Raw genomic sequence first — 25,795 nt, forward strand, 5'->3', positions numbered from 1 at the left:
TTCATCTGAAGCTGATTTGATTGGTCATTTTGCCTGCAGGGAGGCTGGTTAGCTCTGATCATGTGGAAAAGAATGCTGGTTTGTTAGGAGCATTTCTTTACCCAACACAAACCCTTAGCGGCCAAGGAGAAATCCTCAAACACTTACTTGGAGAAGGGGTGCCTTCCCCCTCACCTCCTTAATCAAGATAATTTTTTAGGTTTGTATAATCTTAAAGTTTTATACGACAGTTGAAGAGGCCAAAATTCCTCTGGAGAAGCTGAATAGAAAAAGTTACCATATTGCTGCTGAAAAACACTGTTCTTGGATAGTCTCTCCCTGACCAGTGTCAACTACTGTTTGTTTAGGTGAAAAGAAAAACTCTTGTGTCTCACTGTTGCTTGTCTAGTGCCACTTCTTCCTCTTCTCATTAGGTCCCCAGCTCCGGAGTGTTGGTGTTAACAGCAAGGTGGGCTGTAGCTAATGGTACAGCCTGTGGGCTCTGGAGGGTGTTGCTGAACTGTAGCTTAATGCTGGTCAGAAGATGTAGATCTGGCCACTTCTCTTCCGTCTGCACATTGCTCTTTTGTGAAAACGTGGAATTAATCACAGGGTTCTGCTAAAGCCTAGGAATGTAACAATGCAGACTAGGTGGGTTGCTGATTCCTTGCAGTAAATGAAACCACTTTCACTTAAGCTTTTTTTTCTCTCCTGCTTAGCAAATGAGAAGGGTTAGTTAAGGAAGATATTTTAGCTGAATGTCTGTTCAGAGCGGTCAGCATGCTGCACTACTAAACTACTAAACCAAACTCTGAGGACAGCTTTGTAATGCAGTAGTATTTCACACTTTTTTTTTTTTCCCTTGGTGAGCTGCTGATGTGAGGGCTTTGATCGAATGTTAGATGTAAGAGGATCTGAGAAACAAAGGCTGTGGTTGTTTGCAGTAAAACTACTGAAGGCCTGCTGGGAAAATTATTAATGTAGACTTTCCTGCTTAGGATCAAAATCCGCCCTCATTTTAGTGGGCTTTTTTGTTTCTTTTTTTTTTTTTTACCTTCCCCCAACCCTAAATTGCAAAACATTAATTCTTTGCTTCGTTAGTATGCAACCTTCTAATACATGTTCAGGCACAGCACCGAAAATTGTCATAGGCATAGTGTGACCTTCAGAACCAGGGCAAATAATGCAGTGCAAGGGAACTCCCACCACCGTGGCAAGCCTGTGGGACGATGTGACTTGCCCTTCACCCTTCTCTCTATACTCTGGCAAAGTTGAACTTCCACTACAGACAGCCTCTTTTATTCACAAGTAGGATTTTTTTTCTTCAAGCTGTATTTTCTTAGAAACCATATTTTATACTGTAGAAAGCATGTGGTGTCCAGTCACAGGTTTGCTCATCTCATTCAACTGAATGGATTGAAAAATCTAACACTGTCATACAACAGATGAAATAGCTACAGTATGTAATTTCCAGGTACGTGTTATGGAATTAAACTCTCTTGTTAATGCCTTTGAATTTACTGGTTCACCCATACTCATGACAGTGGGTAATGATCAGTTTAGTGAAAAAATACAGCGTGATACTTGCATAGTATGTCTTTGAGACAGCTACTGTTGAGATTGAGATTTTTATGGAGAGACAAAATGTGAAGCTAGAAATGAGCACCAGGACTTCTGATCTGTCACTGGCTTTGGTTACAAGTGAGTCACTTCACTATGTATTCCAATAGTGTCCCTTAGCCTGTCAAATACTGTCCTAATGAGAAGGTAGTCCTCCTTTAGAAACATCATCTTAAGGCTATTTGTTTTGCTCTTCTGTAAAATGAGCTACAAAATTGCACACCTAGGCAAAATTATTTGAATTCCTTTAAAAACGCTAGCTGCAAAGGTTTTTTCTGCTTATCCTCTTTTTGAGGAAGTATGTAGCATACACCAGACAGAAGAAAGCAAGTCAAAGCACTTAGACTCTAGTTTTTGCCCTCTTTAGAGGAAACAGTATTGCTGGCAATCATCGCTTTCCTGTTTATTCTCTCCAAACAGTGAGCGTATCATAGGAAACATAGACTGACAGCATGGAGAACAGAAGTTATTTGCCATTCTGTTAGTAAGTCCTCTTCACAAACGTGTTGCCACGGGGCTATGTCCCAGAATCCCAGTCTTGATCTTTGCAGTTGGTTTCCCTTCAACTCGGCGTTGCACAGCTGTAGGCTTTTTTGGCTGGATACCACTAGGCTCTATCTGAAGTGTTCTGTAAACACCATTGCTGGCTTTGTGACAGACTTGAACAGAGGTGCCCTTTTCCTGCTCCTTCTCTTCAGGAAGTCCAGTCAATTAGTCCAAGGCAAAACCATCAATTGCATTTTTTATTTTTTTCATCCTCGGAGCATTGCCAAATACTGACTCTGACCTAAGTCATTTCAGCTGAGTGTTCTCAAGTCTAGAACAGTTTGCAAAGACAATATGCTAGGGCTTTGCAAGTTATGAATTTAGATGTAAACTGTAGGAGTATTCCTGTATAGAGTTTTATCATAGAGTCACTTGGGTAGCTTAATTTTTCTGATCCTTCACCTGTGACCAATTTGTATTTGTAAAGAACTAGTTTCTTGGCTGATCTGTCTAATGTGCAAGATCATCTAATGTCATATCTGTTTTGACACATACCTTGCTGTCTGAATATTGCTTGCTATAGTGTCCTAATACCAGAAAGCTTAAGTATGTTAAGATTTCTCTTATTTCCACTGAAGTGTGGCATCAGAACAGTCATGAGACATACTGGAGTGCTGCTGTGTTTAGAAAGGTTTCAGAATCACAGGTGTCACCTCTGTAGAGATGTTTCAAATCCCACAGCAGCAAATGGGGATGCCATTTTCTGCAAGTTCAGAATACAAAACCTGACTGATAGTTCAGTTCTTAGGAACAAACCCAGCTGTCATAAGGACTAAAAAAAACCTGAGTTGCCTTGGGTATGCCTATAGCATGTATATATCTGCAGAGAGGCTAGGAACGTACAGGTATTCAGTGGCGAAGTAGACTTCACAGTATTCGTTACGTAGCTTGTTTTCTCTGAATGCTTATGGAAGAGCAGAACAGAGCCATTGAGCTGATAGCTTGTCAGTGTTAAAAAGTCTCCAGAATCTTAACTGAATTTAATAATGATAGAAGAAATAGCATATCTTTTTCTTAATTGGTAGTGTCTAAAATATGTTGAATTAACATTAATGATGAACGTCAGGTAATACCTGTGAATTTTGATGCAAAGAATAGCTATAACTCTAAAAACATTTTTCTAGTCTCAAAATAGCAAATCATAGCTTTTTTTTTCCCTGTCGGTAACTAATTTACTAAGGTAAAATGAGTGCATTGTGCTGCAGAATTTAAAAAATATTTACCTTTTCTTGTAGCATTTTAAAATTTGAGAAAGAACAAGGCATATTCCTTATCATATGGATCTTAGGCTCATCTGGTCTGTTGGACTGCAGCTCTCTCCTGGGCTACTATCTCTGTTTTACTTTCAGCTGGCTTGGCTCTGTAGCCTTTGTCTCCTAGTTTTCTACTCTGTGAAGCCCATCCAAGGAGCAATATAGAGAGGCTTCCCAGTGCTTCCAGTTACGTTCTTCTACATGATGCTTTTCAGAGATATAAAATGAAAACCCCCTATATTTCCCAGACTTAGATTTTGTTGAGCTTGTAGCCTTTACTTTCTGTGAAGCATGGGAAAACTCAATGTGGTTGCTCTTCACTGCTGCTCCTCATTAAGGACTTGAGGATTTTCTATGTTTTAAATGTAATGTAAATTAGGAACTAAAAAAACTATACCTTCTCCTAAACTTCTGGTAGTCTTGTACTTGAGCATAGTTGCTTCTAACTCCTAATATGCTGACCTTGGCGCTCTAGAAGATGGATTCACATGGTAGTGTTAACACTTTTACGTTTTTCTTGTTTAATCCCAATCCTACTTTTAATTTTCAGTCCTTCCTAAAACAATGCAAGAACAACGTACATCGTATTGGATTAAAGATATAGATCATATGTTCTGTTTATTACAGAAGTAGCAAATAGGTTTGGTTTATATAAAATGTGTGTAATGTTTACAGTTTATTTTATTCCCATTTTTCTTTAGTGTGAGACTTCTTGTGATACAGCAGTTTATTTTTTTGGCACACTTCAGCTTCGTTTGTGCTTCCCTATGTCTCTTAAACTGTTGTCTTTTTTTCCACACTCTGTCTTTCCTATCCATGTCATAATTTCCTGCATGCTTTTCTTTCTTCTGTTTTTCCTCAGTCTTTCCATCCTAAGGTCTGTAGGGGTGTGGAGGGATTTCTTCAATGTTTGTTCTTCAATGTGTGTCCTTCCATGAGCTTCCCTTCCTCTCCTAGGTTCCTATGACCACTTACATGTGGTGCATTTTTGCCTCTAAGGGAGCAAGATTTCAACCCTTTTGTTTCTAGGTTCCTAAAGATGGTATGCATGTTCACTGGCATGTGCTTTCTTTTCAGTGAGACCAAACTTTGAGGAAGGTGGGACAGCAACAACGGGAAGGAAGCATGAGTTTATACGCTCTGAGAGCGAGAACTGGCGCATCTTCAGGGAGGAACAAAATGGGGAAGATGATGATGGAGGCTGGCGACTGGCTGGGTCACGGAGGGATGGTGAGAGGTGGCGCCCTCACAGTCCAGGTGAGAGGAGATGGGAGAGAAGTGCAGCCATGGTTATAGGGAAGGGGCAGTGGGTGAATCAGGGCATGGGGAAAGCAGAGGAATGGGAGGTGGCATAAAGTTAGGGACAAAATCAGGTAAAGTTCATGTGATTTGGGTCATTAAATGCTGTTTTGGCATACCTGGGGCTCTTGATCATAAAATTATGTGCCTTTTGATTTCTTTTTAATATCTTTGATACCCTAATGTATTTAAAGGAACAATATTTTTCAGGTGTGCGCTTGTTGTGCTCCAAGTCTGTTATGTGCCTGGTAAAATCGGAGTTTTTTTAATACTACTGTTTCTCTGTGGCTATGATGTTGAGGGGAGAGAAATTACCCACATTAGGTAGCGTATCTGAGGCTGCAGAGTAATGCTGACACTAAACCATTCAGGTTGTTGGGCTCTTGCTTGTAATGCCAAGAGGCATCTTTGGAAAATCTTAACATATGTTGCTCTATGCATCTTGTAGTTAGTTACAGGATGTCTTGCGTTTCTAAATTTCAGTTGGGTGTTACTGTCCCATGGCGTGACAAAGTCAGTCTGGGTAACTTGTTTTCCATTGCTAGAGTTGCAGGAGAAATACAAAGCAGAACTTGGTATTTGAGTAGTATGGCTGAAACACTTTTATTTGTTTTTTCCTTCTGCTTGGAAAAGATGCTGCTAGCCAGTCATACTTGTTGTGAGATCTTGGTTTTGGGTGTCTTTTTGGCTGCAGGAGGCTTCTGGGGAGCCCAAGAAGGACTGTGGCTACCTTCATAGGGAAGCAAAGGCACAATGGCACATTTTTGGGGCTGGACAACTTAATTTCATCAATTAAAAGAAGTCACACTTGCTCTTACAGGGGGTCTATCACCCTTTTCAACATCCGAAAGGAATTTCAGTACTGTAACAGTTGTGAGCAACCATTACCTCTGTTCCTAACCCTCTCCACAGCTATGTATTATACTGCCCTCAAACAACTGTTAGCTTGTACTAAAATTTAGCAGCAAGCCCAAAGCTAGATTTATTACCAGATGTTTTCTATTTAGAGCAGGGCTAGAGGGCAAATTTTGAAGAATGTAATTTTCTTTTCATCAGTGTTTGGTCACAGTTGTTCATTACACACTGCTACTTTGTTAGATAGTTCAGATGATATCAGGCCAGCTATGATTGTACCTCATGATGATCAGATGCAGCATGATACTTAGGAGTGGAGTGTTTTGCAAATAAAAGCCTGCATGCTTTAGCTTTAAAGGAAGCGTAGACCTCAAAGTTCAGAAGTTCATGTCTTGAACTTTTTTGGAAATTGTTCTGAGGAAGGTTTTGAAAATTCATTTTACTTCCCTCATAGGAAATACTACTGTTTATTTGAATTTTTGCTGTAGTAGACCACTAACCTGACTTCACTTACAAGTTAGTTTTAGCAGGTATTATAAAAAGCCTGTTCTAAGAATTTTGTGAATCTGCAGAGAAGTTGCTAATTTTGAGATAGATTGAGTTGACAGCTGTATTGTTCTAGTCTCTCTGCTTTGGTCAGAGCTGTATTTGAATTCTCCTGTTAGTAGTAGCCACAGGACCATCAAAATGGTTTTAATTACATTCTGCCTTTAAACAATGAGTTTAACTCAAATTGGCATGGCTTAAACCACTTCTTTGTACTTATTCTGCTGTTAGGTAATAGTACTAATCATGTGTCCTGCTAAAAATAGAGAAATGTCTTCAGAGTACTGTCGTCATTGTTCAGCTGGACCTTCCTCTGGCTTAGCTCTGCATATTCCCTACTAGACCGTATGCTGCTTGCTTTTTTCTTTTGGATGAGAACAGTTTAGAAGAACATAGCAGTTGTCAGGCTTGAGTTTATCTTCTGTTGTTAAGTAAAGAATACTGTGCTTCCCACAGACCATTGTTTTTCCAGCTTTTGAATTCCTCTTGCTCCGTCAGCTGTGTTTACTGCAGGATGGCTGACCTAAATCTGGTAATTTTGTGCTTTTTTAATAGGCACAAAGGATCAAGAGGAGGGACTGCATATGCTGAAGCAGTCTTGTGCCCCATAGTATAGCTTCCTAGATTCTATGGTCTGATTTAATGTAGCTAAAGTGTACTCCTTTGACATAGTTGAAGGGATCTGTCATGTGTCCATGCTGTGTTTAAATAAACTCACATGGCTGTGCCTCATATGAAGTGAGGGATCTTCTGACTATTGGTAGTAAAGTGAAGAAGTAGATCAGACTTCTCCTTAAAATAGACAAGCATAATGCTTTTTTCATTCTACTGCTTAATTCTGAAGGATGTGAACTTTTGTGGTTTTGCAGCATGAAAACTGCCTGGATTGCATGACCAGGCTTTTACAGTCAGTGTTTATAGGATTTTCTACTTTTTCTACTACTGTTTGTGTACTAGGACTCAGAAGTCTGATGAGAAGACATTTTTCCTTGGCTTATACAATGGAGAAGTTGTTTTGCTAGTTATTCTGGGTTAAAAATGTGGTACCGCTGCTATTGTAGATGTGAAATAGGATCTTTAGATCGGGTTCACTATCTGTTAGAAGAATGTGACCATAGCTTTAAATTCACTGGTTGCTTCAAAGTTCTCTCTTTTTTTAACCATCTTTTTAATGACTGCTTATCTAAAAAGCCCCTTCTTTCTGTTGTTTCAGTTTCTGCAATGATTACCTTTTAAATTTGCAGTCCATTTTATCCAATGCCTATACAAACCTTTTTTAGTCTCAAAACTAGTGAATTATATACAGATGTTTCTGATTTTGTTTTTTGTTACTAAGTCATACTTAAGGAATAGAAATCATGTCATCTCACCTAAAATTTTCTCAGATATTATATGATTTTGTGTCTTTGTTTAAGCAGCTCTATTAAGATCTCTTTTCTGAAAAGCATTTTAGAGAGGCTTTGTAATCTTATATAAAGATTTTTTTTGTTGCTGCTTTTTTTGAAAGTCTTTTCAAATTAATCTTGGTTCACTCCATTTTTCAGAATAAACTGCTGTGAATCAAGTTAGACTACTTATCTTTTGGGCATTGTGCCTTGTGCTTCTTAAAGTAGCTGAAGTATATTCGAGAATCTTGCTCTCAAATTGAGCAAAAAAAAAATTAGCTTCATACATGATGTATGCCAAAAAGTAATGTGCACTATTCCCTTGTCTTTTGTTTAGTGTTTAGTATTGCTTTGTTTACTATTGCTTTAATATACATTGGAAATTTCTTTTCTGAATTAGAGAATATAACTTTTACAAGATAAATAGCTATTAATAATTGAGACTAAGGTGTACTTGGAATTCCTGAAGCACCCAGTAGGCTTTTTTCCACCTATAATGCCACCATAAATTACAGGGGGTGAATTTAGTTTAAAATAATTTCTTTTAACTTGAAATCTTGATTATGTAAGTGGTGCCTAATGGTACTACAGGACTGAATTTAAAGCTGTGTTTGTGCCCTAACTGTTGGTTAAACACCTTTTAGGTAAGAAGGTAAGATTTGTCTTTACTTTTGGTTTGCTTTAAAGATTGGCAGCCCTGTACTTCACACCTGAGTTGCCCACTGTATTCTGACTAGGCTTTTATAAATTCTTGTTGTTATTAAGAAACAAGGGCATGTGTCTGCTCCACTTATCTCTTCTTTTTGCCTGCCCACCTAGCTCTGAAAATATATTGGCTATAAAAGGAAATTATGTGACTAAATCTTTGCAATCAAAAGCTCATTAAGTTCTTAATTTGAACTTTGAAGATACCTGGAATTAACAAAATACTTAGAATTCACCTCAAAACCCATGTTTCTGGGTCCCACTAGGAAGAGCCTGTGCTCCTGGTGTGAGCTGTGTAAAAATAATTGAGGCTTTTCTCAATGTGTAGTCTCAAGATGGCCCATTTATGGCTGTATAGAAAGTTCTTAATACCAAATTTTCCTCTTTTATGTAAGAGAGCTGAAGAGCTGCTCAGCTGTTTGTGAGCCCCAGGATAGCAAACAGGCAGAGATACTAATCTGTACAGTATGACATTGCCAGGTTCCGGCCATAGCTCCGTTTTTCCACATATTGGGAAACCTGACGTAGGCAGTGCTGGCTGTGCTGAGGATATGTCTTCCCGTGGTTTTAATCAAAAAACTAGTCTGTCTGTCAGCAACCTGTCACGTGTAAACCTTGGCAAAAGCTGTCTGATTCCAAAGGAAGTCCTGCTTTTGAAGTGTTGCTGTTTCTGATGCGGAGGGGAGAAGCAAACGCTGCTTCTTGTGGCATGTCAGTGGAATTTCAGTGCCTTTTCCTTTGGATAGACTGCGTTGGTCTGTTTAGTTGCTGATTGGTCCCAGAGATGCTTTTGTTCTTTTAAAATTGAGCAGCACTTTAATGAGGTGTGTGTATGTATGACTTGCCTAAAAAGATAACCCTTAGAAACCTGCACCTCCAGAGTTTGCATAAGTTGAAGGCCAGAGCGCTGTGGGCGGAGGGCATGGGGCATGATTCAGGCATCCTCTTCTGAAGAGGGTGTATGAAATGGTTATTACTTCATAGAATCATAGAATACCACTTTGGAAGGGACCCCAAAGATCATCTCATCTGACCTTTCTTGGCAAAAGCGTGGTCTAGACAAGATGACCCAGCACCCTGTCCAGCTGAGTTGTAAAAGTGTCCAAAAGTGTACTTGAGCTCTCTGGAGTGCTTGCTCCATTAGTGCCTCTTCAGTGAGCCCTTGTCTTTGTTTACGTATTTTTCGGAAGTTATTGATGAACAAGAGGTTGACATAACAGGCTTACCTAAGATGTTAAGAACTACTTTAAAGCAGGGAGTAAAGATGGGATAAGTGCAAGCTTACTGTACCTTATGTATTTCTTTGACATTAAAAAGATTGCCTCAGAACACTGATTTGACAGTTTTGCATACCAAAAATGTTGTTTGTTTCAACGGCATAACTAGAGGCATAGATTAAGTTATGCAGTAGAATTATTTGCAAATAAGCACATACGGTATAATGAAGGCCTTGTTGAAGTCTAACCTTTTGTGTTTTCTTGATCAAATATGATCTTAAAGTTCATAGTGTTTCTAGAAGGAGTTTGTTTTATATTTCCTGTATTTGTGAGACAAAGTTGGATTTTTGCATAGTAATAATTAAGGTTGATGTGGAAACATTTCTCATATGAAGCAGGTGGAACAGAGGACAGTGTTTCTCTTCTTTACTGTGACTTCTTCTGGTAGCCATCAGATAGACAGTAAGACTGTACTGATTTAACAAATTCTGAGACAAAACAATTAACTTTTTTTCTCCTGAAAAGAACACAGCCACCACTAAAAGCACTCAAAACTAAGGTACTTTCATTTCTGCTTTCCACATTTCTGGTAAAGAGAGCTTCTGTTGGATGGAAGGCTGTTTACTTAGAATCCTTTCACTCCCAATTTGTTTTCCTTAGCAGCAAGTTATTTACAGTTTAAATAACATTATTGCAGTCAGAAGATTTTAAACTTGGCTTAATGAAGATGTCTTCCAAAACTATTAGAAAGAAAAGTGAAATAAAATGTGTATTTGTATTTGGAAAGTTTTCTTATCATTCCAAGTTCAGTATTCCATGGCTAGAAAAATTACCATTCAAGAGACTTAACAGTCCTTTCAAAAGTATTTGAACAGTCATCAGTCCATTTTTCATGTATATGCACTCAGGTGTCACTGAGGGCAAGAGGAAAAAAAAGCATGGGTGGTTTGTTCAAGATGTGACTTTTGCAGATTGCCTCAAAACAAATAGGAAATTTTATATGTATAAAGATTGCAAAAAATATTTTAGTTAATGATGGCTGGTAAATTCAATCAGGATCTAGTGTCACTTGTCTTACTCTGTTTCTCCAGCATGTTTTAGATTATGTAACCCAACCTTTCTTAGCCTTACGTGGTTTTTTTTTAATGCTCATGATGCACTTTATAATGTGGGGATATACAGTGGATGATATTTGAAAGTCTCCTGCTTAATGGTAAGATACTCCTTTTCTTCTCCTTGTCCTTTAAGGTGCTTGATCTTAGGTGGATGGTACCATGTAGGAGCTTTCTGAATTTCTGTTGCTGTTTGCCATCTCTTCACCCATCCCTTCACCCTTCCAAGTAAACTTCTTACCCTCAAGACTGTCTTGTAAAGTTACTTTCCCCCCTGCCCCTGCTTACATGGCCCTTGTTCTGCAGGCTGGCGAGAGCACATGGAGCGACGGCGGAGGTTTGAATTTGATTTCCGGGAACGAGATGATGAACGGGGTTATCGACGAGTACGGTGTGGGAGTGGCAGCATGGATGATGACAGAGACAGTCTCCCTGAGTGGTGCTTAGAAGATGCAGAGGAAGAAATGGGAACATTTGACTCCTCTGGAGCGTTTCTCTCTCTAAAGGTGAAAAGCTGGCTTGGGCCCTTTGTTCACTTTGAGCAAATGTCCTTTTATGTCAGGTGGATTATGGATGGTTATTTTGACTTTGTAGAAGGTGCAGAAGGAGCCAATCCCTGAGGAACAGGAGATGGACTTCCGACCTGTGGAGGAAGGGGAAGAAAGATCTGACTCTGAAGGGAGCCACAATGAAGAAGCCAAAGATCATGAAAAGACCGCCAAGAAGGAGGGGGAGAAAACAGATAGAGTAGTGGCAGGTAAGGAGGGTTTCTCATACATCTGTTCTATGCTGCAGTGTAGAATTTCCATTAATTCAGTTACGTAGAACCATGCAATGTTACAGAAGCAGTGGAAGAAGCAGTCCAAGCATCTTCACCAGCTGCCAGGTCAGATACCCCACCAAAATCCCAGCCTCCAGACCCACTGCAGACCAGCCTTTTTGAAAGGAAGGAAGAGTCTGTGCCAGAAAGAACAGAAAAAACAGAAGATAAAGAGAATCGAACAGAGAATACACCGCCAGCCAAAATGTCCAACAGAGGGGAAGGTAATAAATTTGATAAATTTAGTAAGTTTCTATTAGTTGTTGTGGCTAGTCTTGGTGTCTTTTAAGAGTCAAGGACTGGATTATGGTGATGAAAAGACAGGATTCACCAACTGGTCTATAAATACAGGATTTGTTGCATATGCCGTCTCAAATTCTTGCAGTGCACTGGTACTTCACATAGCAATGGAGTCTAGAGAAACAGGAGCTAGTTGTGGATGTGCCTCATTGTGGTAGAGCAGATCAGTCTGGACAAATGTAAGTGGCTGGGGAACAGGATATACTGAAATGTGCCGAGTTCTGCACTGCTAGAACTAAACTGTTTGTTCCTTGAAGTTAGGTTGAGTGCCTGTGCTGTAGACAGTACCAGTGTGCAGTCATACATACTGGAAGATCTGAAAATACTTTTGCTAATTTTGAGGTGTTGAATGTTTTCCACAGTAAGTTCTTTAAAAGTAATTTTAATTAATGTTAAAGATAATGAACTAATTTTAACATTTTTCTTTAGATTTGGCTTCTGTTGCTCAACCTTTGCCACAGATTTCTGCAGACACAGCTTCTCCTTCTCATCTTTCTCCTCCTGTTTCCAATTCAAATCCTGCTCTGCGGCCAGTTCAGACACCTGTCACAGCTGCTCCAGGCATGGGCAACATTCCCACTGACCCAGATGATGAAGAGGGCCTCAAACACCTAGAGCAGGTAAAATTTCTCAAATTCCTTTGTTGTTGACAATCGTGAGACTGGAGGGATGTGGAATGCAAAAAATATTTGAAGCTCATAAAAACAGAAATGCAACTGAAACTTTACAGTCTACAGTGTATACTGAAAGTTTTCTTTCCTCCATTGTTTTTTTTGAGAATAATTCAACCTATGTAGAATTTTTCTGAATAAGGGTACCCAGTGTTAAAGAGCTAGCGACCCTAGTGTTTATGACCACTGTCAAGTAGTTTTACATTTGCCTTGAAACAATAAAACAGTATGCCCAATATGTTTAAAAAAACCTAAACATTGAAAAACCATAAATGAAGTGCAAACGGTGTTCATGAGTTTAGTGGCTGCTGGGATATAGAGCATTTTTTATGCTACTGCTCCTATACCTGTTGTATTTCCATTGCTTGTAGTTCCTGGTACACTCATGAGCACTAGGTAGTACAAGGTGGTTGTATTTGGCACACTTATTTTCAAATCTATAAGCACACATCTAACACTTGTATTCCTTGCTGGTTTTGATGTCTCCTGCAGCAAGCAGAAAAAATGGTGGCATACCTGCAGGACAGTGCCCTTGATGATGAAAGGCTAGCAGCAAAAATTCAAGAGCACAGAGCAAAGGGTTCCTCTATGCCATTGTTCCATGAAGCCATGCAGAAGTGGTACTACAAAGATCCACAAGGAGAAATTCAGGGTAGGTCTGTGCCCTTTACACTTCCTCTTCTGTTTCACAGAACTGTTAAGTTCTTCACAAAATTACCACCAACAGATACTGATGATTGTTTTTACAAAAGCAGCACAGGGAACTTACCACTCTAGAATTAGGTTTTGAAAATAGGACTTCTACCCATCACTGCCCCATCAGCTCAGCATTCCTAATATCCAGAATTATGCTGTATTGTGGTGAAGGCTTGCCATCACTTCATGTTTGTGTAAATTGAGGTTAGAGGAAAACCTGGCTTTCACATCAGTAGTTACTGAGTTTTCCAGATAATAGCGGAAACAAGACAAGAACGTGACCATTCAGTTGCTGGTTGAAGAATCCATGAGAAACATTGAAATTGGTTTTCTAGTCTCGGCCTGAAGAAATTGAGTATTGAGGGAAGGATAATTTGTTTAGAATCTAGAGCAAAGAGAAAACAAGTTTTCACAAGCCAGTGCTTGCTCATGATCTCAATTTAAATTGTACTTGTAGCCAGTTCATTATTAGTTCATATAATACCAACTGTTCCATGCTTGCAGTTTTCGCTTAAAAAAATCTCAATATTTTTGCAGTGGAAGTTGGAACATGTCTTTCATATAGATACTTGCATCTTCACTTTCAGAAAGTACTTCTCTTCTGGAAGTCTCAGGGCTCTGTTTTAGCAGCTGCTTAGCTGCCTCCCAAAAATGCAATTAAGCAGTGAGTTCCTTACTTGCTGTACTTCACTAAGTAGTAGTTGCTAACGCTGTTTAGTGGAATGACTTCCTCAGCTGTGAACTCTAGATAGGACTTGGGGGAATGTTATTTGTGGGATCAGTGCCAATCTCTCATCTGCAGGTATTACACATCTTCAGGGTTTTCTTCTTGCCCCTTCAAAGGATGGTAACTGTAAACATTTTTATTTGCTCAGTGTGCTTTAAACTGTATGGTAGTTGCTGCTGGGTATTTATTGCTCAGTGATGATCTAACAGATTTTTTTTTATTGGAGTAAGTACTACTTTGTTTACTTCTGGAGGTCACATTCACTCCCACGTAATTTTTTCTTGGGATACCTCTTGTGGTTTCATATTCTTTAGGAGGAATTGCCTTCTACAGATACTTCTTACAGAGAAGGCAATAATTACTGAATGTTCTTGCTGTTTTTGCAAAACTTATATTTATGTGGTTCTTACTCTAGTAATCTATTTTTCTAGACTGGTTTTGTGTCCAATTGGATATGTAAAATTAGTATAGGAGTCCCCCTTTGAAGGGAGTGACTAAAATCTTTCTCAGGAAACAGGAAAAGAAGAGAAAGTTTAGCTTTCTGAGAAAGAGAAACTGCTTTCCTCATCTGAAAAAAATATAATTGTCCACTGTCCACTCAGAGGTGGATCTGCTTGCCTGCTAAGTTTCAGAAGCAAAACTTCTGTAAAACATACAGATACCTCCAATCTGAAGTCGAGGAACAGGATGAGATTTAGTACTTATGCAGTGTGTGGGGAGAAAGTAGCGCTTGTGCTTTTAGCAGTATCTGCTAGCTTCCAGTGCTGAGGTATAAACTGGAAATTGCAACTGTTGTCAACCTGATACTGAGCCTGAAGTAGTGAGCTTTGAGAGGCAGGATGTGTGTTAGCTGGACCAAGCTCCACACCACCATGGCTGCTTGGCTTTCATCTTGGAGCTGACTCGTCTCCCTCCAATGCATGCTGAAAGCACTCATGCACTTTTTATTAAAGACTATCTGGGCAAATGCTGTAGCTGCTGTAGGGATCTAGAGATGTGCATTCACACTCCAGCCCTGAATGTACTGTCTGCCCAGATGAGTGGGTGAGACAGACAGGAGTGCCTGATGCTAGGTACTGTGTTACTTTAACACGCACCATACTCTTCATTTCTAGTATGCTCACCTTGGCCTTACTTCCCTTTCCCTGCCCCATGTGTATTGGTTGATGTTATTTCAGGTCCTTTCAGTAATCAGGAGATGGCGGAGTGGTTCCAGGCTGGATACTTCACTATGTCACTGTTGGTTAAGAGAGCCTGTGATGAGACTTTCCAGCCGCTTGGAGACATCATGAAAATGTGGGGCAGGGTTCCCTTCACGCCAGGTCCAGCACCGCTTCCACATCTGGTAATTATGTGACAGTTACAGTATTCAAGTGGTCCTCTATCAAATAGAAATTGAATTATTTACGTGTCAACTGCTCTGTCTTGGAATTGCAGGTGTTCCAAGCACCAAAGTTGAACTTTTTGTTAAATTACCTTTTTAAGAGAAGAAAATAGGCTCAATTTAAAAATGCGTGTTTTGCCATACCTGTGGCTGGAAGGCTCGGTCCTGTGATACATGAGTGCTGTGTAGTTCACAGTCACCATACTACAGGCTTTGTAAATGTTGATCTCTGTCTAGGTATTTTTCTATTTCCTTTGTCTTTTCAGTTCAGAATGCCACTTCTTACATTGCTTGTATTTGCCAGTATACTACTGTTGCTATATATGTTATTAAAATAGAATATTTTATTCCTAAACATAGGGTGAGCTGGACCAAGAGCGGCTGACTAGACAACAAGAGCTGGCCCTGATACAAATGCAGCACCTCCAGTATCAGCATCTTTTAATACAGTAAGACTGCCAGTCCCAGTGCCTGTGTTCTGCTCTGCATTTTTATCATCTGGGTTCAGTTTCTTGTCATTGTTTCCTTGAGCAATGTTGCTGGGAGTGCTTCATCTCCAACAGCAGTAGCCTACTTCCACAAACACCAGAGGCGCAATAGTCTGCAGGATTCAGAAAGAGTGTGGCTACCTCAGGCACACTTCTCAGAGTCAGTTTGGGTGTCAGGCATGGCTACTTTGGTGAGACCTATTATATGTATAAATGTTAGGGTCAAACTGAATCCCACCTATCCATGTAATGCAGTTTGGATGGTTTGGAGTCAGGAGAAGGCTATACATGTTTTGAAGTGGAGATGCAGAAGGCAGGACTTATTTTTAGGCTGCTTACTCAGCTTTTTGAAGATCAGTGGAAGATAACTGCTGGAGAAAGGAGTTTGTCATCCACTTTGCCAAAGTTGTCAGTTGTTAGGAACCAGCCAGAACTGAACAACTTGTTTTGCAGGAGTCTGGAGAAGAGAAAGCAATCAGATAGGGATCCTGAAATCATGTGTCATGATTATGCTTTTATGATTTGATAAGGGAAGAGCCTGCCCCTGTACTACGGGATGTCTTGGCATACTGGGGCAGGGATAGATTTGTGTAGGTGGGCAGTCATCCAAGCCAGATTAATTTGAGCAATCTGTATGTAATTTATAGGAAAAGGGCAGTAGTGTTGCACAATTTACAAGAGACACATTGGACAGTGATAACCAGTTGACATAGTTGAGGGTGAAGAGAAATTTGGTTCTGCTCATGTAGGCCGATGTGTTGTATTCTTTCTTTCCAAGGCCCCATTCTGTGGTTTCCTCTAGTACTTGGCATGTACTTTATATAGGTCAGTGGGCGTTAGTCCTGGAGAACAAATATATGTGCAGCTTCTGCAACTTGGGCATTAAGCAAGTGAACAAATACCAGTGACTCTCTGCTTTTCTTTTGAAGACAACAATATGCACAGGTGCTGGCTCAGCAGCAAAAGGCAGCCCTCTCATCCCAGCAGCAGCAGCAGCTCGCTATTCTCTTGCAACAGTTCCAGGCCCTGAAGATGAGGTGAGTTAACCCAGACTTGAACTGAATACCATTCTTCCTCTACTCCAACATGCATATAATGATAATTGAATCTTGTCTGTGGTCTATCCTATTCATTTGCTCATATTTGAGCATTACATGTTTTTAAAATTGTGTGAACATGTAACAGTTGTGGGAAGTTGAGTACTTCTTTGGATAGGTAGCCTTTACCTTAGACAATGTTTATGAAAATGAGAGAAAATCCTGTAGTTGAAATCATACCTTTTTAGCAAATCTGTTGTGCTCGTAACAGAATGGCTTTTCCAGTTGAGTTCTGCAATACTAGATGCTTGTTCCTCAAACTAGCAAATGCAAAATGGTAGTAGTAGCTGGCTTAGCCCTTGACTTGGCAGCAGGGATGAGATGAGCGAGAACTCTGCAAGCAACTAGTGTTGTCCACATCGTATTTTTGTTTTAAATAGAGGTGTAGAAGGAAAGGAGTATGCTACAAGTTACTGAATCTCATGCATGTTCAGAGCACTCTTCTCCGTGGAAGTGGCATGTTGACTCTTCTGTTGGTATTACAGAATATCTGAACAGAACATGATGCCACCTGTTACAAGGTCTGTGTCAGTGCCGGACACTGGCTCAATATGGGAACTTCAGTCAGCTTCACAACCTACAGGTAAGATGCTTAGCACGTGTCAGATCTGTTGAGAAAAGTTCATGGGTTAAGAGCCAGCATCTTTGAGATGATCGCTCCCTTTTTGACACTAGGGGAAATTATTTCTGCATCAGTATTTAACTGGTTCAGTTTACTTTGCCTTGAAGTTTAAATTCCATTTGAGAGCTGTGAAGAACATGGTAATTTTTCCAATGGTTATGGGATGTCTCATTTCAGAGGGGTTGAGTGTTTTATTATAAAGGCATTCTGTTTTGATGGGAGGAGTTTGAATACCTGATTCTTGCATAGAATTTTGTGGGAACCCAGCCTTGCTTCAGTAATGGACAAGCTTTGTTCTACAGGAAGATAAGGTGGCCCTCTACTGACTAAGAATAATGTGTTATGATTTTAATTCATAAAACGTAGTAACAGCATACACAAGGTTTTCCCCTTTCAGTTGTGTTTTGTTGATGTGTTTATTTTTGCTTGTCAATGTTTGTTTTCTTCACTGTCTAGTCTGGGAAGGAAGCAGTGTCTGGGATCTCCCCATTGATACTGCAACTCAGGGACCAGCTCTAGAACAACTTCAGCAGCTCGAGAAGGCCAAAGCTGCAAAGGTCAGAGACTGTTTTGTACTGTAAGAAGTTGGGATTGCTGTTCTGCAATGTAACTGTGTTTCTTGAGCCGATGGAAGACTTATTAGATCTTCAATCTTCAGGCCACTCTGTACCATTTTGATTAGATTTTTGTGAAAAACACCATAAAGAGAATAGGGGTTATAGAAACCACTTACGAAATCCTTGTGGACTGCTGTTAGGAAACTATTTCTGTGAAGGTACTACTGACCTCCAAAGTAGTGGTTGTGTGGTTTACACTTGTGATTAAAAAACTCTTTGCTAGCCGCCTCTTCTAAAATGGGATCACCATGAGCTGTCATGCCAAACCCTGAGTAGGAGCAGGTAGTTGTTCTCTTAATCCTTGCATCTTTTCACCAGAATTGGTTCAGGAAGTTGTAAGTCCTATTTGTTGGGGTTGTTTGACACTCTAATATTAAATTATTTTTGTAAGTTTGAACCTGTATGATTCTGTACATCTCCTGAAACTGATTATTTTATGGTGTCTGCAGAGCAACTCGCTACTAGCTTCTAAAGTCAGAGGTTATTTTAAGGAGCAGATGTAGAAAGACTGACTAGAGAACTGGTGTTCGTTACAGAACAGAAACTGTCAGAAATTGTTCTAGAGTATTTCAGGAATCTGACCCCGGTAGGCAGCCAGCTGATAGGTAAAATTACACTTAAGGGAGAGCATCTGTCAGAGGCTTCATCTGTTACGTTGTTAGTATAATCTCAGCAGAGTTGTCCTAAGAAATGGTGTAGGAATACGTTACCTGCATCTGAGTATAGTTTTATGTGAATTGTAGCTAGAGCAAGAGAGGAGAGAAGTGGAAATGAGGGCCAAACGAGAGGAAGAGGAGAGGAAAAGGCAGGAGGAGCTTCGGAGGCAACAAGAAGAGCTACTTAGGAGACAGCAGGAAGATGAGAGGAAACGACGGGAAGAAGAAGAACTGGCCCGCAGGAAGCAAGTGAGTTTCCTCAATGTAGTTAATCTCTAATTAATTTTAATACTTTATAAAACTCACTTTAAGAATCCTGTGGGGTCTGATTAATCTTTGGTAGGTGTGTATGAAGACAGTTCTAATTTTTTCATGTGAGTATATGAAATGATATTTCTGTTCTTGATTTTAGTTCTTAAGAGCCCAAATTACAAGCTGAGAAGTGGGCATTGGTGGTTCACTTTGAGATAGGTTCCTGTTTGTGAGCCAAGAGGCTTTATTCCATGTGGAAGATTCCCTTGCAACTTCTTAGTGTCAATATTAGTCTTTAGTTAGTTGCCCAGTTATGGTATGTTTAATCTTTATTTACCATATGTGCAGTCCAGTGTTTTGATAAGGGTATTTTCTGGAGTAGACTGGAGCTTGAGCAGCTGTTTCAAATGAATAAAATATAGAGGACTGTAGTGGAAAAAAAGTGATGCAGCATTTAGCTTATTTTTTCCTTGTTGCTTTTTTAACTTGGTAAATAATTTTTTTAATAAGTGATTATCTGGGTTGTGTCATAGAGTCTGTCAGCTTTATTTTCTTGAGTTGATATTTGGGAAAGGACTTAGTCTGGATAAGCAGATTTGTTAAAATGAATTGTGTGATCTGTGTTGCAGTAGGAGAATGATTGTAGGAGTTGTGGTATGTTCTTAATCTTACAAGAATACAAAATGGAGACATTAGTAGCTTGATGTTTCTGGCATTTACTTTCTGAATTCTGCATGGAAGAAAGATTAATTGTTCTCTAAGTGTTGTAGGAGGGAAAGACAGTTAAAGTTTTCACCCTTTGTGTGAAGGATAAGGGTAAGCACATTGAGCTTATTCACTGAGAAGTCAATAAATGACCTGTAAAGTAGCACATGAATAGTAGGTGAAAGTAATGAATAATTCTGTCCTTTATTTTCTGTGTGCTTAGGTAGGCAGTTGTAAAGCATGTTTCCTGTTTTAAGGATCAGACACTCCTGAGGAAGACTCTAGAATCTTTAGTTTTATTTGTAAAGTTAGTCATAGACCTCTTTTCACTCAGTGGTTGAGTTTTGTCACTGAAGATCTATTTTAACAGACTGCAGTATGATATGTAGTTAGCTTTCATGGTATCTTTAATAATTAAGTCTATAAATAAATGGCTTCTTGGTTTAATTTATCTGCTTTGTGTACAGCAAGTCATTATGGTATACAGTGAAAAAGCATCCTTTGATGCTCGAGTTCAAGCTTTACCGTAGCATTAATATACTCAAAAGTTTAACTTTTGAGTTAAGTTGCATTACATCTGTTTTACTAATAAATAAATTTTTAGCTGATCACCTGGTAACTCAATGTGTGTCATCCATGGTGGCTTCAAATAAATATAGAATTGTGTTGTTCTTTTTCAACTAACAGGTTTGCTACTGTGTATAACTACTTAGAAATGTCCATTAAATTCCAAAGTTTTTTGTCCACTTTGGATTTATCCAGCAAACAATCTGACTCTCCCTTTCTGAGATGTCATGGGAAGTGATTGTTTACAAGGAGGAAGCAGAATGGGGTTGAAAAGCAGTAACAGCAAGTATCTTAGTTCATTACAAATGGAATAATTGCCACAATGCTTAATTCTGAGCAGTAATGTCTTGAAAAGGTAATAAAGAATTTAAGCACTTCTCTGGAAAGAGAAAATAATATTGTATTCTGTATTTAAAAGAAACGAAACTGGTCTAATATTTGAATCTGACTTCTGTACTGGAAGGCATTGTAGAATCAGGGATGAACTGATTTATTAGCATGGATTTATACAGAGGAGATGATGCTTAACAAATTTGATTAACTTCTTTTGAGGAGATGACAGTGAGAGCTGAGAGGGGTGAAGCAGTAGACTTAATCTGCCTGGACTTCAGGAAGGCTTTTGATGTAATACTGCATAAAAGACTAGTATATAAGGTTAGTAAATATGCTGTTGATGGTGAATTCTAAATAAAAAAAATAACTAATAGAAATTAAATTCTCTAGGATGAAATGTCATACCAAATGTTGAATCCAGTTCTGTTCATAGTTTTCATCAATTTCTTGCACTGTAGAATTGCAAACAGTAATGCTCAGCTTGTGTAGCTCCTGTATTTCTTCTTTTGTTTCTGGTCTGGTATCTTCTATTTTGTAATGATTGATTGCTTTCAGGAACAAAATATGAGGCTTAATAATTAGCTAATAATTGTTTTCTCCCTTTAAAGTACCTGGCTCAAAGATGAGATCCACAAAACAAAAAGATTTGTAAGCCCTAGTAACATAGACAAGCAGAATTGCAAGTGTTACTAACTGCAAAAAATTCTATAATACTTAAGAATCCAGAGTCTATTGAAATGGGGATTGCTACTTAATGATTTTCTGCAATATTACAGATATATTAAAAGATCTGAAATAACTTGTCTGTACAGCAAGTTACTTGTGCTTGAAAACAATTATTAGAAAAATTGCTAAAGAATATTGGGATTCTTTCGGAGCAGGAAGCCATGAATATGGGAACAGTAAGAGCCAAAGGAATGAGTCTGTTTCCCGTACAAGTCAGTGGCAGAAATCTGGAGAGCTTTGAATGATTTTGGTCACATGCTCAAACAAAAACATTGAATAATTCGAAGATACAGAAGTAAATATTAAGACACTTCTGTATCTGTGAAGAGTAGGAAAATTACATCAGCCACATGGTTCCTAGGTTTTCATAATCTTGCAGATAGTTGTTTTTTTTTATCCCTCACATGAGTGCAGCACTGTTCATCTTCAGTACTCTAGAGGAGAGAAGCGTTTGGTTTTTTTTTTTTAAACGGCTGTTATTCAGCAGTGTCTCTCCTGGCATGCCTGAGAAAGGAGGAGATCCCTACAGCTTTATTAACGGCAATTTCTAGCCTCATTTCCCAAAGGGAAAGTAGGGCAGAGGTGCCAGTGAACTGCTGTTGTGTAGGAGGACTTGGTGACTGTGCATCTCTCTCAGGTACTGTATGTGCTGTCAGTGACTAGTGCTGACCATCCCCCCGGCCTGGCTGGCAACTAGGCATCCTGAGCTGAGATCCTAGTGTGTGGTCTCTAGTCAAACCAAGCAGACTGGCACACCTCCAGCCTCCTCAGTAGACTTTTTCAGTAAAAGGAACAACAAGCAGAAATTTTTCAGCACTTGTATTGGGGACACTTGATTACTGTGACTTGACTGCATGTGTCCAATTAATACAGCGACAGCCCAAGTTTCAAAAATTGTCTAGGTGTTGTGTGTTGTGCTTGAAGCTTTTGTGAATATGACAAATCAAGGACTTGATTAATGAGAAAATGATTCACAAGCTACTGTTTCATGTCTAGCTAGTGGAAGAAACACTTACTGCACTTACATTTAGCACTAAACCACTTAAGTGATATACAGGAATACAAATTACTTCTTGGCTTGCAGCTAGCAGCTCTTCAGTCCATAGGATTGCCTACAAAACATACTCTGTCTACTGACAGTTACATTATAGACATCTGAAGTCAGAGAGGAACCTGCTCCAGTTGTTCAGTGAACTATATTGCAGTTTATGCTGTGTGTATATGAAGGTTTGGTATCAGATTTAATAAAATGGTCTCTTAGATTTCAGAATTAACTTCCTTGATTTACCAGAATTCAAAATTTATATCCATTCTGCACAGTTAGTCTCCCTTCATCCTGTGAATAATGTATTGCTTGTAAAAAAACTTGTGAGATTACAATTGCACAGTACCGATTGTTCAAAAGGAAAATGTATTTATAAAAGCTTAAACAAGTTCTTGTCCGAAAAGTAGGATCTTCAGGTTGAGCTGGTAGGATAAGTCAGGGGAGAGAAGAATAGAAAGGATGAAAAGCAGGATGGCCTTAACACAGTTGCTGGACTTCAGAGATCAGAAAAGGCAGCAGAACCCAAGGCTATTTTATGCAAGGGAAAGTCCAGAACAGGGGGAAGAGTTGCACACATGTGCTCCTGTTTAACAGCACACAGGAAACTGGGCAGAGATTGCTTGTGCCCTATTCCTCCAAAAAGCAAGTAGCGGAATGGAGGAATTTCTGTTTGTGTTGATCTTCAGAGCAGTAGGAAAGGGTGCTTATGTTTTATTTTTAAGTAAATAATTTCACTACTTGGAAAGCAAACCATAATTTATTGGAAGCTGTTTAAATTAGGGATAGCCCAAAATCGAAGTCCTCGCGAGACATTTTGTTGCCCACAACATTTAAATAGCATAGGAATAGCCCAGTCAAAGCCCTTTCACGGAGTTCCACGTTTCTGAGGCTTCCAATGGTTACAGTGTCCTTAAGTGCACTGGGTTTCTTCAGCTTATTTCTGCTGTTTGGAGATATGGTTTGAGTTTTGTAGTGCACTTGAGAAGACACTGTTTAGAAACTCCTGTAAGTAGGAAAAGCTTCCAACTAATAGCTCACACACACACACACACACACACACACACACACACAAAAGGAATTGATGATACACACACATTAAAACATACATATATGTTAAAATACAGTTAGTATATATTGGAAAGAGAAGTCTCACCCTTTGTTTTCATTCTCAACATCATATTTTTTTAAACCAAAGATAGGCAATTTCCTGTCTTTTTTTCATAAAAATCATTTATGTACGGGATGCACATTGCATCAAAAAACTTGTTAACATGTGGGTCTGTAGTGTTTAATATAGTTGTTTTGGTAGTGCTTAGCTTGGAGCTAAGGAGTTTTTCTTGAGGCCATTTATCTGGCCAGACCATGATGTAATCTGTGTTCTGATGCCGTTCATCAATAAATGGCATTTACAGACTGACATTTTGTTCCTAACTCCAGGAGGAAGCCCTGAGGCGACAACGAGAGCAGGAAATTGCACTAAGGCGGCAGCGGGAGGAAGAGGAGCGGCAACAACAGGAGGAAGCACTTAGGAGATTAGAAGAGAGAAGAAGAGAAGAGGAGGAAAGACGGCAGCGAGAGGAGTTAATTCGTAAACAGGTGAAAAATGGCAAAAGGGACCTATTATATTTAATTATGGAGGCTGTGAGAATGGTCAAGCTTTGAAACTTGCATCTGTGCCTGATCACCAACCCCATTGGTTTTGGTGGAGGAAAGCGAAGCTTGTAGACAGTATTGACTGACAAATAAGTTGTTTACCTGTATCCTGATTTCAGACAAAATAATCAGAATCTGATCTGCCCTTTGGAAGAGAGATTTGTGTTGAATAAGTGTTTTCCTTCATGTTTGAGCTTTAGGAATGGCTTTGCAGCATGGTATTTCTACTCCTTTCTTCCAGAGAAAGGCAGAGTACAGTACCAGATTTGAATTGTCACTTTCTGATCCTTGATGTTAAAGATAACAATTATATAATAATCTGAGATGATGAGTTTCACCAGTGTTTCTGTACTTTGCCAAGATTATACCCACTGTGAAAGTTTCTGCTTTTCCCTTCCCTTTTCTTGTCTTACTGTTAGCAGGTTTTTTTTGCCTTGGGGTCAGCAGAAGCATCTTTTCCTTTGCAGCTCTAGTGCTGAGTAACAACAGTAAATGTCACTGTCACCTGATTTCTTATTTCACGTCAAAACCTCTTCTGCCTTTATTCCTGTCAGGTTTCAGTCCTGTCAAGTTAAAGTCAAGATTAGCAGTACTTGACTCTAGTGTAAGTAGATAGAAGCTCAGACCAAAAGGTGTGTAACTCCTAGAAGGAAAGTGGTACGAAATTAGCTAGTCTGAACTAGGGAGATGTCATTCTCTTCCAAGTTCCTTGAGTGGAGCAATGGGAAAGTTCTGGTTTTAGGGATTATAGGCTTTCTTGCCTGGGAAATGTTAAGGTAAATGAAGAAGCTAACTAGCACAAATTGCAGATGTAAAGGCCTGTCAGAACATCTGTACAGGCCTGTCCTATCAGAACATCATTACCACAGAGGAGGTGTTATTTAGATTTTCTAAATCTACTTTACTCCTCTTTATGTCCTGGGAAGGAAGAGGAGGCTGCCAAGTGGGCACGTGAAGAGGAGGAAGCTCAGCGGCGACTTGAAGAAAGTCGGCTACGCATGGAAGAAGAGGCAGCCAGACAGCGGCTTGAAGAGGAAGAACGAAAGCGCAAGGAGCTGGAACTCCAGCGCCAGAAAGAAATAATGAGACAGAGGCAGCAGCAGCAGGAGGCTTTACGACGGCTGCAACAACAGCAGCAACAGCAGCAACTTGCACAAATGAAGGTAATGTGTTCCTAGGGTTTAACTTCCTCCCTCAGTTCAGCATAGTAAGCAAAGCCCCAGCTGGTTCAGAGCTGTCTAGGCTAGCTTGAACAGAGCAGGGACGAGTGAACTATCTGGAGAGGAAAGATGGTAGAATTGTCTGTGAAAGTGATGGGAGAAACAACAGAAAGACAAGTTACAAAATGAAGAAGGTTCAGTCGATAGAAGCATACTGGAAAGGAATTTGCAGATGAGTTTGCAGATGTTTGTTCTGTTGTGATAAGCAAGGGCCAGTGCAGTTTCTAAAGCTTGGAGTTCCTAAAGTCTTTGAAATCAAAACTGTTACTTTTCATGCAGTGAAGTGTTACATTATTTCTGTTACACTGTGTCTTTAACACATACATCAGAGGGCAATTCAAGGAAACATACAGTTTGTACTTCATACTTTTTTGTACTTAATTATACTATTTTATACTTCCCAGTGTTTTGTTTAACTTTAAAGGCTGTCTTTCTGTGCTGTGGGCTTATATTGAGTTTTCATTATTACGCTTCAGCAATATTCTCTAAAACATTTTTTAATTTCCTAATGATGTGTTTTTTGGCCCAGCTCCCTTCATCTTCAACATGGGGTCAGCAGTCCAATTCAGGCGCTTGCCAATCCCAGACCACACTGTCATTGGCAGAAATCCAAAAGTTAGAAGAAGAACGAGAACGACAGCTTCGGGAAGAGGTAAATATGAACAGTAATGGGCTGTAACTTGTTAGAGTGGGCTTAGC

General features: G+C 39.5%; 1 protein-coding gene across 8 annotated transcripts in view; it reads left to right on the plus strand.

Moving 5' to 3' along the window:
* Positions 1-25,795, plus strand: part of GIGYF2 (GRB10 interacting GYF protein 2) — a 76,127-nt gene that overhangs the window by 42,907 nt on the left and 7,425 nt on the right. The window contains exons 8-23 of one of the 8 annotated variants that reach the window (XM_026855448.1): positions 4,476-4,655; positions 10,824-11,023; positions 11,112-11,274; positions 11,343-11,561; positions 12,067-12,257; positions 12,801-12,960; positions 14,910-15,076; positions 15,476-15,564; positions 16,533-16,640; positions 17,186-17,283; positions 17,779-17,879; positions 18,683-18,844; positions 20,672-20,773; positions 23,661-23,819; positions 24,803-25,039; positions 25,626-25,748. In XM_026855448.1, the coding sequence (XP_026711249.1) occupies positions 4,476-4,655; positions 10,824-11,023; positions 11,112-11,274; positions 11,343-11,561; positions 12,067-12,257; positions 12,801-12,960; positions 14,910-15,076; positions 15,476-15,564; positions 16,533-16,640; positions 17,186-17,283; positions 17,779-17,879; positions 18,683-18,844; positions 20,672-20,773; positions 23,661-23,819; positions 24,803-25,039; positions 25,626-25,748 (2,459 nt within the window). The remainder of the gene's footprint in view (positions 1-4,475; positions 4,656-10,823; positions 11,024-11,111; positions 11,275-11,342; positions 11,562-12,066; positions 12,258-12,800; positions 12,961-14,909; positions 15,077-15,475; positions 15,565-16,532; positions 16,641-17,185; positions 17,284-17,778; positions 17,880-18,682; positions 18,845-20,671; positions 20,774-23,660; positions 23,820-24,802; positions 25,040-25,625; positions 25,749-25,795) is intronic. The other 7 variants (XM_026855449.1, XM_026855450.1, XM_026855451.1 and 4 more) reach the window with 7 other exon arrangements.

Source organism: Athene cunicularia, assembly GCF_003259725.1.
Source record: "Athene cunicularia isolate RWA chromosome 9 unlocalized genomic scaffold, athCun1 chr9_part2, whole genome shotgun sequence".
NCBI classification, from domain to species: Eukaryota; Metazoa; Chordata; class Aves; order Strigiformes; family Strigidae; genus Athene; species Athene cunicularia.